Here is a 14,052-nt window from a genome sequence, read left to right on the forward strand (position 1 = left end):
CATAATGTGCCACCATGCATGTTCCCCCACCCCACACCCCAGTGCTAGGATAGAACTCGGGGTCTCCTGTTAAGAGAATGCTCTACTAACCGAGCTACATTCCCAGCCCCTGCTCAGTACGTTCTAAAAAGCAGAGGGGTGAATGCAGGCATGGCGCATGTGCTCACAATGTGGGTGCTGAGAAGATCAGGGGCCAGAGTGACCAGCCAGCCTGGGGGGGGGGCTGTCTCAGCTAGACAGCTGCCGAGGACTGACACCTGAAGTCGTCCCTGATCTCCTTGTGCATGAGCACACATGTACACGCTGGGCCTGGCTTTGTCTGTGAAAACTGAGTATACCTTCACATTTGGAAGGTCAAGGCCTTCTGGGTGGATACATCTGCATTTGCAGCTGCTGCCCCGATGGCTGCTGCCGCCACACCTGCCAGACCTGATGCCAAAAAAGAGTCTAAGGAGTCAGATAAAGAACGATAAGGGATTCAGAGCCTCATTCATTCTTCCAAAACACCCAATTCCGCTGTTTTTTTTTTCTGAGAAACATGTAAATAAAGGGTTACTTCTATTAAAACTAAAAAAGAAAGGAAGGAAGGAAGAGAAAAAGAAAGAGAAGAAGAGAGAAATCAAGAAAAAAGAAAAGAAAATCCGAAAGAGGATTAAGGCCTGCCATCTTGTGGCAGTCAAGTGCCAGGAAAAATCAACATGTAGTATAAAGCCTTTTATTTTTATTTTTATAAAAACTAGTGCCCTCACACCAGTTTGCTCATGTTAGTGACTTTAGCATTTCAAAACCTTGCGTCAGCCTTTATCGGCCCTTATCTAAATTGTCCAATTTCTGAAGCAAAAGGCAGGAGGGGCTGAGAGGCTCTGTCCACACAATCTGTAGATTTACCCAAGTAGAATTGGAAATATTTGGTGGAAAATTGTTGGTAATGAGTATATACAGCCGTGTGTGTGTGTGTGTGTGTGTGTGTGTGTGTGTGTGTGTGTGTGTGTTGGCACACATGCGTGTATGCATAAATATAGAGGTCAGAAGTTGGTATTGGGTATCTTCCTCAGTCTCTGTCTTCCTTAACTTTTGAGACGGTGTCTCAGTGAGGCCAAGGATCCTCCTGTGTTTTTTCTCCCCAGTGCTAGGATTGTATAGGAACTACTGTCATGGCTGGGTTTTCTTTTGTAGCATGGTTTCTAGGCATGGAACCAGGCCCTCATGACGTGCAGTGGCAAGCACATTGCCGTCTGAGCCATGTTGCCCTCCCAGACTTTGGTATCATTCTCTAAACTAGGACTTCTCAACTTTTTCTGCTTGTGACTCCCTTTCACCCTCCAAATCTTTACTTCCTCCCATCCCAACTGCATAAATATGTAAGATAGGAAAATAAATAAAACATTTACTGCCAGGTATGGTGATGTATATCTTTAGTACCAGCACTTGGGAGGCAGAGGCAGGTGGATCTCTGAGTTGGAGGCCAGCCTGGTCTACAGAATGAGTCCAGGACAGCCAAGGCTACACCAAGAAACCTTGTCTCAAAACTGCTCCCCAAAATAAAATAAATAAAATGTTTACTGATAATAAATCATAATAAAGTTTGTGTTAAAACAATTGTTTTTTACATGTAATTTACCACCTTTTAAAGATGGAAGCAAATATACACAGCAGTGCAGTAGGCATAGAAGGTGTGCTTATCTATTTTGACATAAAAATTAAGTCCTGGTTGAACACTTGATAGACAGGACACAAAACATCTTTGATATTTTTCAGAGCTGATCGATATTTTGATTTTGTAATCATTAATGTTAAGGGCACTGCTTCACATAAAGATGCAGTACAAAACAGGATGTTTAAGGCCATTTCAGAAATTACTGGAAATTTTGTCCAAATCTCAAGTAAAAAATCACTGAAGGGTTTTTGTTTTTGTTTTTGTTTTTAAAGAAACTCAAGTCAGCAACTCAAACAGCAATTTTTAAATTCAAACCCTCTAATACAACACTGTTTGAAGATATACTAAAGTAATACCTCTATGAAAACATCAAACCTTTGTTTGATCCCCTATATTTCAATAAAAGCAGAAAACTTTGTCCCTACATTAAAACCACTGGAAACCTAATATTTAATAGCCTGAAACACTGGCCGGGCCAGTGCTTCAGCAGCGTCTCCTGATATGATGGTGCTCGGTGCAGAGGGCACATCTTCAGAAGCCACGCTGTGGTGAAGCCATGCGATGCAGCGTGGGCGGGCACGCAATGCCAGCACCGCTCACATCCACTGTGGGGCTGACTCTGAGGTGGTGTTTTGTTTTGTTTGTTTGGTTGGTTTTGGTTATTGCCATCTGGAAGCATTTTACTCTTGCCAGACTTTCATGACCTCCACATTCAGTTACAGGGATTCCATTTGGGAATCTCAACCCACAGTTTAGGAAGCTGAGCAGTAAGAACGGTTTGTTGTTGCACTGGGTAGTGTAAAGTATTCTAGACTTGAGTTAAAGTATATGGGCGGAGCTGAGCGTGGAAGTGAGTGCTTGGCATGTGTGATGTCCCAAGCTTGATCCCCAGTACTTAAAAAGGGCGACAGAGGGGGCCCTTAAGTGAAATTTAAGGACTTACAACGCCTAAGAATTCTGATATGTTTTCGAGGTCCTAAAACAAGCCTAGAGACATCAGAGGATCACTGCAGAGGACCAGAGGAAGTAGGGCCTGTGAGTCTTGGTGGCAATCCCATGTCTTCATTCTTTTTCTCACTGGCCCATTCATTCGTCGTACAACCACTTATCACGTGTATAAGTGTTCTAGGGGTACAGTGACGAGCAAGGCTTGTGTTGGCAGCAGGGTGGAGCTAAGAGGCTTGTAAATAGATACTTCACCTGACTTAGGGATTGAACAGAGATAAGACACAAAGAACAGACAAAGGAAGAGATGGGGGCGGTGCGGGAAGCAGTCCTGGCTCCTTTCTTTTGTAAAGGACAGGGGAAGGGGCCACAGCACTGCTTCTTTCCCCCAGGGTTGTTGAGACTGGCAGTGGTAGCTGGACAGCCACACTAGGACACTGTGCCACTTGTGCCGGGGGTGGGGGGGGGGGAAGCTACCAGACTATGGCTCCCAAGAAGCTTGGGAGTCCCCGTATTAACCCCCTTGCTTCTTTTAATCTTTCTTATGTCCTCTGCTTGCTATCTCTCCTTTTTTCCTTTTTTCCTTTTGGTCTTTCTCTTTTGTCTGCTCTTGAAGCTTCATTTTCACTGCCTTCTCCTCTCTTTTCTATTTCTTTCTCTTTCTCATGCTATAATTTCCATTACCGATATTTTTTTTTTCTTGCCCACCCCTCTACTTTTTTTTTTTTAATGTAGTTTTTTTTCCCCCTCTCCCCTTCCTTTACACTTTCATGCCTGGAGGCAAATGTGCTCACCAGACATCTGTGGCTCCTTCTATAGGTATCTATAAATTCGTATAAATACTGATTGAGTTTGCTTCAGAAGATGCTTGCAGGAGTCTTATTTGATGCTGTGCCATTAAGATCTTTGGGTTTGGAAACAGACCTCAGACAGGTCTCTGTGGTCTCTGGAAAACCGGTTTGGGAAATCTTATTGAGTACTTTGGCTGCACGAATACAATGTAATTTTCCCTTCTCTAGTTCCTGCCTTTATAACTAGCTCTGCATTCAACAAGAAGAGAACAATACAAGCTGTATCTCCACATTGGTCCACTCACACCGAGGACGCTGGGTAATTTGCTGCTTTAAAATTACTGTATGCCCCCACCTCTCTCTCTCCCTCCCTCCCTCCCTTTCCCTCCTACCCTCTCCTCTATCTCAGTCTCTTTCTCTGGTGTTTTGAGATAGGGCTTCTTTGTGTAGCCTTGGCTGTACTAGAACTCCCTCTAGAGTGAGTAGCTTCAAACTGAGAGACCCACCTGCCTCAGCTTCCGGAGTGCTGGGACTAAAAGACTAAAAGACGTGTGCCGCCTTATCTGGCTTTCCTTCCCCCCCCCCCCCAAAAAAGAGTGAATTTGTTTTGACTTTGTTTTCTCTTGCTTGTTCATTAACTTTGGGTAAAACATGAGTTCACTGTGAGTTTGCAAAGCACTTGTCTTCTCTCTGGTTTTATGGAGCTTTAGTTGTGTGTCTCCAGGATGTATCTCCAAAAAGAAACAAATACATAAAGTGAGGTGAATTGCCTAAGTGCATGAATGCTTTCTCTCTCTCTCTCTCTCTCTCTCTCTCTCTCTCTCTCTCTCTCTCTCTCTCTCTCTCTCTCCCTCCCTCCTCCCTCCACCCCTCACCCCCGCCCCGCCCTTTGACTTTTTTGAGACAGGATCTCACCAACCATCCTCAGCTATTCTGGAATACAATATGTAGACCAGGCTGGCCTTGAACACACATAGATCTGCCTGACTCTAGTTCCCGAGTGCTGGGATTACAGGAGTGCACCAGCATGCCCAGCAGTTTCTGAGAGTCTTCATGAACTGTTTTGTGAATTTGAATGTCCCACACGCTTTTATTCAGAGGGCTTCTCATCGACACTTTACGCAGAGGCTGGTAGATAACACCATGTTCACCTGAGTTCGCTCTTCTCCCATCAGACAAGGGAGACCTAGCAACCACAAGTTCAGAGGCCCAGGCTGCTTATTAACGATGAGTTATTTGTATTCTCAGAAAGTTATAATATTTAGTTGAGCAAGGCAGTGTATACTTATGATTCTTGCATTTGGGGTGGAGTAGAGTTAAGAGGATCAGGAGGAGTTCAAGGCCAGCTTCAGCTACACTGTTGAGTTTGAGGCCAATCTTACGGAGTTGAGCCCCTGCCTCAATAGTATGTATGTATGTATGTATGTATGTATGTATGTATGTATGTACGTATGTATCCGTGCATGCATACATGTAGATATCCTGGGCACTGTGGCATTATATATAGTGCTAGTACTTAGAAGACCGAAGCAAGAGGATTGCTACAAGGTCAACTTGGGCTACACAAGTTGGGCTACACTTGCCTCAACAAGTAAAAAATAAATAACATTTACCATGTGGGGTGGACATGGCTCCTTAAGACTTCCTACAGTATTGACCTCTTCCTAGTGACCCCTTGACTTCTTTGCTCCAGATACTGTATGGAGTTCAAGACAGAGTCCCTGACTCCTCACTGTGCTCTGGACAACCGTCCTCTGACTCGATGGATGCACTATCTCCGAGAGGGATACACAGTGTGTGTGGACTGCCAGCCTCCAGCTATGAACTCCGTGAGTCTGCGTTGTTCTGGAGATGGTCTGGACTCCGATGGGTAAGGAAGGACGATGGACCTAATTTTCTGCTTAACCTGAGGATCTGTCTTTTCTGTCCTAAAGAGCTGAGCAGATTAATGTGAGCAGCGAGCAGCACCTGTCCAGGGGACTAAATCCAGGGCTTTGGTCCCTACACTGGGACTCAGAGGCTCTCTGGACCAGAAATATACAGGCCAGTTTGGTTTCTGCTGCTCATTTCACATGTAGCTCCCCAAAGAATACCAAACCCCTGATTGCTGCAAGCGCACTACAGACTACTTGAGTGTGAGTCGTGTGGTTGGAGACTTAGCAATGCACATCCTTTGCCCACTTCTTAGGACCAAGAGTTTTAGTAATCTCATAGGTTAGGACTTAAAGGCTTTTCCTAGAAAATACTAGAACGCAGTTACTTTTGGCTTTTCATCCAATATGTCCTTTGTCATAACGACTAAGCCTGACACTGGCCATGAACACAGCTATTGCTACTATTTAAACCTTGGCTCTGTTCTAACGAAACTTTGTGAATACCAAAAATGCAAGTTTTGCATGCAATAGTATTCTTTTGTTTCTCCTCGAACTCTTTGTTGCTGTTTGAGACACAGTCCCATTTTAGCCAAGGATGGCCTGGAACTTACTATGGAGGTCAGGGTAGCCTGGAACTCAGGACAATCCTCCAGAGTCAGCTTCATAAATATTGGGATTACATCATAGGCTACCACACCTGGCTTCTTTCACCTCATAGAACATGGAGGTTGGGGCCGGAGAGCTGGCTCAGCGTTTGAGAGTGTGTTCTGCTTTTGCAGAGGACCTAGACCCAGTTCTCAGCATCTAGGCTGGGTGGCTCACAGCTGTGTTCACTCCAGCTCTGTCTGTTTGGGTTCCTGAACACACAGACCCCCCCCCACACACACAATCACATAATTAAATAAAAAAAGCAACAACAACAACAACAACCCTATACCACTCATTCTTAACTCACAAGTCCATTTAAAAAGAGGGACTGGGCCACTAGGCAGCTGCCACACTGTGCTGGCCTTGGCCCGGTGACTCAAACCCAAGTAATGTGTCAGATCTACTGTGTGTGGTGGGTTTTCTGATAGCAGCAATGCAGACATTGTTTTCTGATAGCAGCGATGCAGACATTGTGACTTCCTGCAAGCCTCGGCCAGCCCTGCACTCCCTTTCAGTTAGGCCTACTGATGCCATGCCATTTACACCAAGAGAAGGTAACCCTGCAGCAGTACGGACAAAGAGCAATTTAGTCACACACACACACATAATGGTTTTCATCATGTCAGGTGTAACTGGTAAAAACAGATTAAAAGTAAAATACTGACCTTTTCAGTTAATCATTCTTCCCATCGTGTTTTAATATTTAATAATTTGGTGCATGTTTATTAGTCACTTGTGCCTAGCGGTCTCTACTGAATTCACCATATGAGCAATAAAGTGGGTAAGGAATTCATATCAAATGAAACCTAATATTTGGATTTAATGCTTTTCTGAATACCTCATCTCTATTTTGACTTTAAATGAATTTATAATTCAATTTGTACCCAATAAAGAAAGCACTTAAACTCTGCTTACTATACGAGTGACTTAATGAATAATATTTTTAATTCTCTGGCTTTGCTCTTTTTGTACTTCTTCCATTTTTCATTTAAAATCAAAGAGTTGGAATAAAATGAAAGTGGTCTTTTGGTTACCCCCTCCTGACTTACACAGACACAAAACACCGTTGCCCTGTACCTACATCCACCGGAGAGAAATGAACACAAGAGGCTACAAAGAACTCTCTGAACATGAGTGTTCTTGCACAAGGATTAGTTGGTATCTTACATTGACAGAACCCAAGAAAAACAAATCTTCCTTGTGACCATAAAAAAAGGAAGGGGGGGGGTGGCGGAGCTGGAGATGGCTCTGTGGTTAAGAGCTCTGGCTGCTCATCCAGAGAATCTGAGTTTGATTAGCAGCATGCATATGGTAGCTCACATTCATCTGTAACTCCAGTTCCAAAGGGATCCAGTGCCCTCTTCTGGCCCTCACAGTCATACATCTGTGCAAAACACACCTACATATAAAATTAAAAATGCATAAATAACTTTTAAAAAAGCTGATTTGTAATATATTTTGACATGGTGTCATCACTGTCTATATTAGTGGTAGTTCTACTTCTGTGATTAAAAAAACAAAAACAAAAACAAAAAACACCAAACCATTTTCCAAAGCGATCTGGCAAGTAAGGGGTTAATTTAACCTTGTAAGTCTATGGTTGAGGAAAGACAGGACAGGAATGTGGAGGCAGGAACTGGAGCAGAGGCCATGGAAGAATGCTGCTTACTTGTTTGCTCTTCACAGCTTACTTAGCCTTTCTTACATCACCCAGCACCACCAACCTAGGCGTGACACACAACAAGCATCAATTAAAAATATGTACCACAAGCTTGCTCACTGGCCAACCTGGTGGGAGCATTTTCTCAACTGAGGTTCCCCTCTTGCTGAATGGCTCTATGTTGCATCAAGTTGACCTAACACTCGCCAGCACATTATTGTTGTTAAAAACAGCAACAAACAACAACGACACGTTATGGCTAGAGGGATGGCTAAGCAGTTAAGGGCACTTGCTGCTCTCGCAGAGGACGTGGATTCAGTTCCTGGCACCCACATAGGGGCTAGTCATCCAGCTCCAGGGGGCCAAGCACCCTCTTCTGGCCCCTGTGGTCACCTGGCATGCGTGCAGTATACGTACATGTGTGTGGCCAAAATAATAACATACACATTAAAAATACCTTTCTCAGGGGGTAGGGGCCTAGGCTCAGAGGTTAAGAACATTGGCTGTTCTTCCTAAGGTCCTGAGTTCAATTCCCAGCAACCACATGGTGGCTCACAACCATCTACAGTGCAATCTGGTGCCCTCTTCTGGCCTGCAAGCATACAAACAGGCAGAACACTATAAATAACAAATAAATCCTTTTTTAAAAATACCTTTTTTTTTTAAAGTTATAATAGTTAGATTAGAATTTCCTTGGGTTTGCTTTTAGTATAACCTACATTTCTACAATATTGTTTCAGAAATCAGACTCTTCGCTGGCAAGCCATTGGCAATCCTCGGTGTCAAGGAACCTGGAAAAAAGTGCGGCGAGTAGAGCAGTGTTCTTGTCCTGATGTGCACCGCTTTATTTTTATATAGTGTACCGTGGAGCTACTTCACGGCCCAATTGTGGGCCAGCTGAGTATTATAGCCAAGCTTCATCTAATGCTTCGGAAGCCTCCAAAAACAGTGCCAAGTTCCTGGGCACTTGCCACTGCCACGCTTTGCCATTGAGAAAGAACACTTTGGGCTAATTCTCAAGGATCACAGTCTCTTTGTTTTTATTTTTGCTGAGTTGGGATCTCCCACACTAAAAGCTCCTACGGCCTATGGACCTAGATCTTTTGGCCATAGCATACCATGTCTATTTGTATCAGAGTCACTACCATGGGCTCCAGTTTGGGATAAATTGTTGTTTAACACACACACACACACACACACACACACACACACACACACACACACACATACACACACACACACACACACACACACACACTCCCTCTCTCTCACCCTTCCCTTCTCCCTAAGCCCCCCCCCCCAACCAGGTAGCCTGGAACTCACTATGTAGATCAGGCTGGCCTTGTAATTCATAAATCGGACTGCCTCTGCCTCCTGAGTGCTGGGACTAAAAATGTGTGCCATCACGCACTGCTACTCTTTGTCTTTATTCTTTGGGGAGGAGGAATTGTGACAGGGCTTCTCTGTGTAGCCTTTGCTGTCCTGTAACTTGTTCTGTAGATCAGGCTGGCCTCGAACTTAGAGATCTTTCTACTCCTGCCCTTTGAGTGCTAGGGTTCAAGGCATATGCTATCTATTCTTAAAAACTTCTCACTACATTTAATTTTTTTTTTCAGTAGGTATTTTGTAGTGAAAAACCAACACCAATGCTAAAAGCATTTTTAAAGAAGGAATTTTCTTTGGTTAGCTGAAAAGATAAAAACATCCACCCTAGATCAATAGGAATTCCTTAAAGTGTTACACTTTTCATGAAATTTTGGCACAAATGAATGAGGCGGAGGCTTTAATTACAAGCATTCTGTCATCACTCACATCTAGGAGCTTGTCCAAAGTTTGGAGCCTGCAGCAGAATAAGACAGGCTTTTCCTGTGTGCCTTCACGCCTGGCTGGAGCGCACTTCCACAGCACATGCTGGGACTGAAGCAAGAGGTACGGATGGAGGAGGAGGCACAGATTTCCCTGCAGATGCTATGATCTCACACACAGCCAATACCATATTAGCTTTACATCGCTTGGGCGATAGGTGTGTTTGTAGCCAAGGGGCATGCTGTGCTCACAGGCTGCGGATGGCTAGCTGCTCCGCAGTCGATCGACATTTCAGAGCCTGGTCCTGCTTCCTCATCCGGGACTCTACTTCAGTGAAGACCATCATGGGCATGCCCAGGACTCCACTGTAGGAACTCAGCCCAGTTTTGTTTTGAACCAGGTTTTATACTGAGGATGTTTTCTTTAAAGAGTTTATTCAATACTTAGATGGTATAGATGGTATAGTTCCTTAATTGGTCTTAATTGAATTATATAATTATTCACTAATATAATTAACTAAGATACTTTTTTTTTTTTGGTACTGATCATGTAACAACAGAGGGCCAACAGCCTCCGATAGTATTTCTGATTATACTTTCATTTAAATGTCAGAGGTGTTTCCATGGAAAATTAATTTTTAAAAAACCTTGAATTTGAGGGCTGGAGAGATGGCTCAGCGCTCACTGCTCTTGCAGAGGACTGGAGTTTGGTTCCCAGCACCCATGGAGGATGACTCACAACCCACTGGAGCTCCAGAATGTTTGGGTAGGCACTCTGAGGCGTAAGCAACCAGCTATATGTATTGAAAGAGGCATGCAGCCTTTATGTCTAGGTGAGAGGTACAAGCTTAGCTCTCCTTTCCCAAGTAAATTATGTGAATAACATGAGTAAGGAAGAGAGAGCATCCTCAACTCAAGGTGTCATGCAACTCAAACTGGTCTCAAACCCACTGGTTAGCTGAGGATAGCTTTGAACCTCTGATTCTTCTGCCTCTGTCTCTCGGGTGCTAGGATGACAGGTGTGCACCATCACTCTTGTTTTCGGTACTGAAGAGTGAGACTAGAGCATTATGCATGCTAAGAAAGCACTCTAGCAATTTGGACTCCTCTTCTGAAGATTGAAACAAAATGTGATTTTACTGGTTGATAAACAGGAGCTGACTGAGGTGGAAGGAACTTATTTTATATCATTGAGAGTACAGGAAATAAGCAGGGAGACCTTTCTTCTGAACGGCAGAAGGTCTCTCTCAGTGCTGAGTAACTTTTTGAAGATCCCCTGCTTACTGAGAGAAAACCAGGTCACCGAGAGAGGGGCAGAGGTCCTCAAGGAAGCAGACTCTCCTCAGCATCAGCAGGTATTTAAAACAATGGAACAAAACCTCTACGCTCTGAGAGAAAATACATTTGAAGGCGGCTTTCTGGTCCAGCTGTCGCTGGTTAAGCATGAAGGCAGGCTCAGCCTTTCCCACAGGCAGGTTTGAGAAGTTCTTCTTTTTCACAGAGTGAGTTTTTTAAAGAGACAGAAACCAGAAGACACAAACATAAGGAAGTCAGAGGATCAGAGACCCATTGTTAGAGTATGAGCATTCTTTGAGGCCTACTGGTAGCTTGGCTCATTAGCTTTCTTCAAGGAAATCATTACACCAGACAGAACGGAAGTCCACAATATCAAAACACAGAGGAATCCAAAATATTCTCGACAGAAAAATCTGGTTCATATGTGTAGGACCAGTAATTAGAACAGTGTGTGGCAATTTATAATGCAACATTTGCAGCTGAAGGACAACAGCTGATGCCGTTGGAATTCAAAGAGGAAATGGGTTTTCAAACTAAGATTCTATATCCAATAAATTATTCACCACACACAAGGATAAAACAAAGGTCTGTTTTGGACAGGGAAAGCCTGGGAATCTCCTCTCTGCCCCCTCTTTCTTGGAGGGCATCGGCAGGAGTGTGTGTGCTCCATCTAGGCTGCCAGACTGCCCCGAGAACAGGGGACATGCCCAAGAAAGACAAATGGGATTCCCAGGCTAGAGAGAGAGGTCAGGCCAAGCTAGGCCCAGGGGGAGAGCCCGACGACCCAGAGGCAGGAGACAGGGCAACAAGGTAATGCATGACAGAACACCCATCACACGCTAACACATTTGGAGAGTTTCAATCTGAGTAGAGGAGCTGGAGATGTGGAAATTACAGATACATGCAAACTAGAAAGCTCAGGTGTAAACAACAGCCACAGAACCACAATGATATAAACATTGCTTTCTATCATTATACAAATTCGTGAAAAACCATGACCGTTCTTTTAGCATAAACATGGCGGACTCGAAACAGTGGAGACACACAGGTATGGTGCGGAGTGGTGGGGGTGGGGGAGGGGGAGTGGGGGATGGGGGACGTGTTGGAGGATGGAGGTAGGGGCTGGAGTAAAGGCCGATGTGGAATGCAGGAGACGCCAGTGAAAAATAACAGAGAAGCACAAGCATATTTTTAAAAATAAATATGAAAGTTACCTGAGGAAAAAGTGAAAAGCGTGGAGACGAGCCACCAGTAGGGAACACTGAAAGTTGGTGGAAGGGATTTTCCTTGTAAGGCACTGCGAGCCGCTCTAATTTTAGAATTATGAAGATGTATTACTAAGCTTCAGAAAGGAACTGCAAATAAAAGTATCAAAATATGACGTAAACTAAAGAGGGCACGGTTGTGAGCTACCAAGAGTGAGGTGATGACAGAAAGAGAATGTACAATTTACCTTGCCAGTTGTATTAGTCACATTATTTTTTCTGTTCCCATCAGAAACACTTAAGACAAGTAACAGAGAAGAATTGTTTTGACTCAGGATTTTTGAGATCTCAAGCCCTTGAGTCTGTTGATCCTGGACCCGTGGGGAGGCAGAGCATCCTGCCAATGACAGCAATGTGTCAGTGGCTGCTCAGAGAAATATGGGGGGAGGGAGGGACCAGGAAGCAGTCCCAGGAGCCTGCTCACGGCAGTTAAGCCTCACTTCCTAAAAGCTCCATCTCCACCACCAACAGCACTGCTTGCTGGGAAACTAAGCATTGAAAATAAGAACCCACGGGGACAAATTCAGCCCAAATATATCACTCTTCCCGTTGCTGTAACCAAACACATGCCTGGAAGTAATTTAAGTGAGGAAAGGGTTATTTTGGCATATAGAATAGAAAGTGAGCCAGGTGTGGTGGCGCACGCCTTTAATCCTAGCACTCTGGAAGCAGAGGCAGGCAGATCTCTATGAGTTCGAGGCCAGCCTGGTGAGTCCAGGACAGCCTGGGCTACGGAGAAACCCTGTCTTGACAAAAGAAAAATAAAAGTGATGCCATCTATGATGGTGGGGAGGGCTAAGCCAGGCTGTAAAATCTAAAGTCCTGCTTTTAGTGACTCATTTCATCTGGAGAGACTCCACCTCCTAACAGTTTTATAACCTCCCAAACCATTGCCACCAGCTGGAGACCAGGAGATCAAACACACGAGCCTCCTGGGGACATTTCACACTGAACCCATAGCAATATCAGAATACTTTTTCTGAATTTTATCAGTTTGTTTTGTTTTGTTTTTTTTAACATGGGCTGGGCATGGTGGCAGAGACTTGTAATTCTGGCTACTGCACCTACATAGAATCTTGTGACACAGAATTACATTTGTGTGATTTAACTGTAACTCTAGGACATACTGTAAGGAATATAGGATCACAGCAGGTTTGTTTTAGGTTTTAATCTTATTTCAATTATGTATGTGAGTGGCGGTATGTGCAAGTGAGTGCGGGTGACAGCAGAAGCCAGAGGCAAGAGCCCCTTTACAGCTGGAGTCACAGAAGGCTGTAAACCACTGGATGTGAGGGTTTGGATTTGAACTCTGGTCTTCTGCAAGAACAGTATGCTCTTAGTCACTGAGCTGTCTTTCCAGCCCCAGTTTTTTTTTTATTAAAAAAGATTTATTTTATTCTATACGTATAGTTGTTTTGCCTTTGTGTTTGTCTTTCCTAAGTATGTACAGTGGCCTTAAACATCAGAAGATGGCCAGATCTCCTGGAACTGGAGTTACACACAGTTAACTCCACCATGTAGGTCCTGGAAATGGAATCCGGGTCCTCTAGGGAAAAACTAGTGCATTTAACTGGATCCATCTCTCTGACCCTCGTTTGTTTTGTAAGGCCTTACATTGTAGTGCAAGCTGGCATCCTCGCTTCAGCCTCCTAAGCAATCAGGTTATAAGGAGAGCCACCGTTTTTGGCTTTTTGGGTAGTTCTGTTTTGTTTTAGAATCAACCTGTATGTAAAACACCAAATACTCAACTAAGTTGGGGTTTGGTGTGGTGCTATCTATTCTAATGCTGATTACTGGCCCCCAAGATCTGCTTGCAGTTGAGGTAAGCACATCCTCACATACACCAGTCTTTGTTGTGTAAACTCTGTTGTACCTAATTCAAATTGGTTAATAAAGTTGCTGAAGCCTGTGACTGTGCAGAAAAGAAGTAGGTGGAGCTTTGGTCCCAGAGCTTGGGGTGAGATGAGGACCTTGAGGAGAGAGGTGGGGGGGGGGGCAGAAGCAGGGGAGGGATACAGAGAGGGAGAGAGAGGAGGAGCTTGGCACTGGACTGGATGGACTGGGAGCACACAACCAAGTGAATTATTCCTTGAGGACAGACTAATGGTGCA

The 14,052-nt window shown here is 44.3% G+C and overlaps 1 protein-coding gene across 2 annotated transcripts in view; it reads left to right on the forward strand.

The window, feature by feature from the left end:
- SBSPON (somatomedin B and thrombospondin type 1 domain containing) overlaps positions 1–9,834 on the forward strand; it is a 31,698-nt gene extending 21,864 nt beyond the window's left edge. For both annotated transcript variants that reach the window (XM_084793647.1, XM_084793646.1), the window contains exons 3-5: positions 3,622–3,712; positions 5,087–5,263; positions 8,316–9,834. In XM_084793647.1, the coding sequence (XP_084649773.1) occupies positions 3,622–3,712; positions 5,087–5,263; positions 8,316–8,433 (386 nt within the window). In that variant the 3' untranslated portion in view covers positions 8,434–9,834. The remainder of the gene's footprint in view (positions 1–3,621; positions 3,713–5,086; positions 5,264–8,315) is intronic.
- The last annotated feature ends 4,218 nt before the right edge of the window (positions 9,835–14,052 follow it).

This window comes from Acomys minous (assembly GCF_964271855.1).
Source record: "Acomys minous genome assembly, chromosome: 1".
In the NCBI taxonomy this organism is placed as follows: Eukaryota; Metazoa; Chordata; class Mammalia; order Rodentia; family Muridae; genus Acomys; species Acomys minous.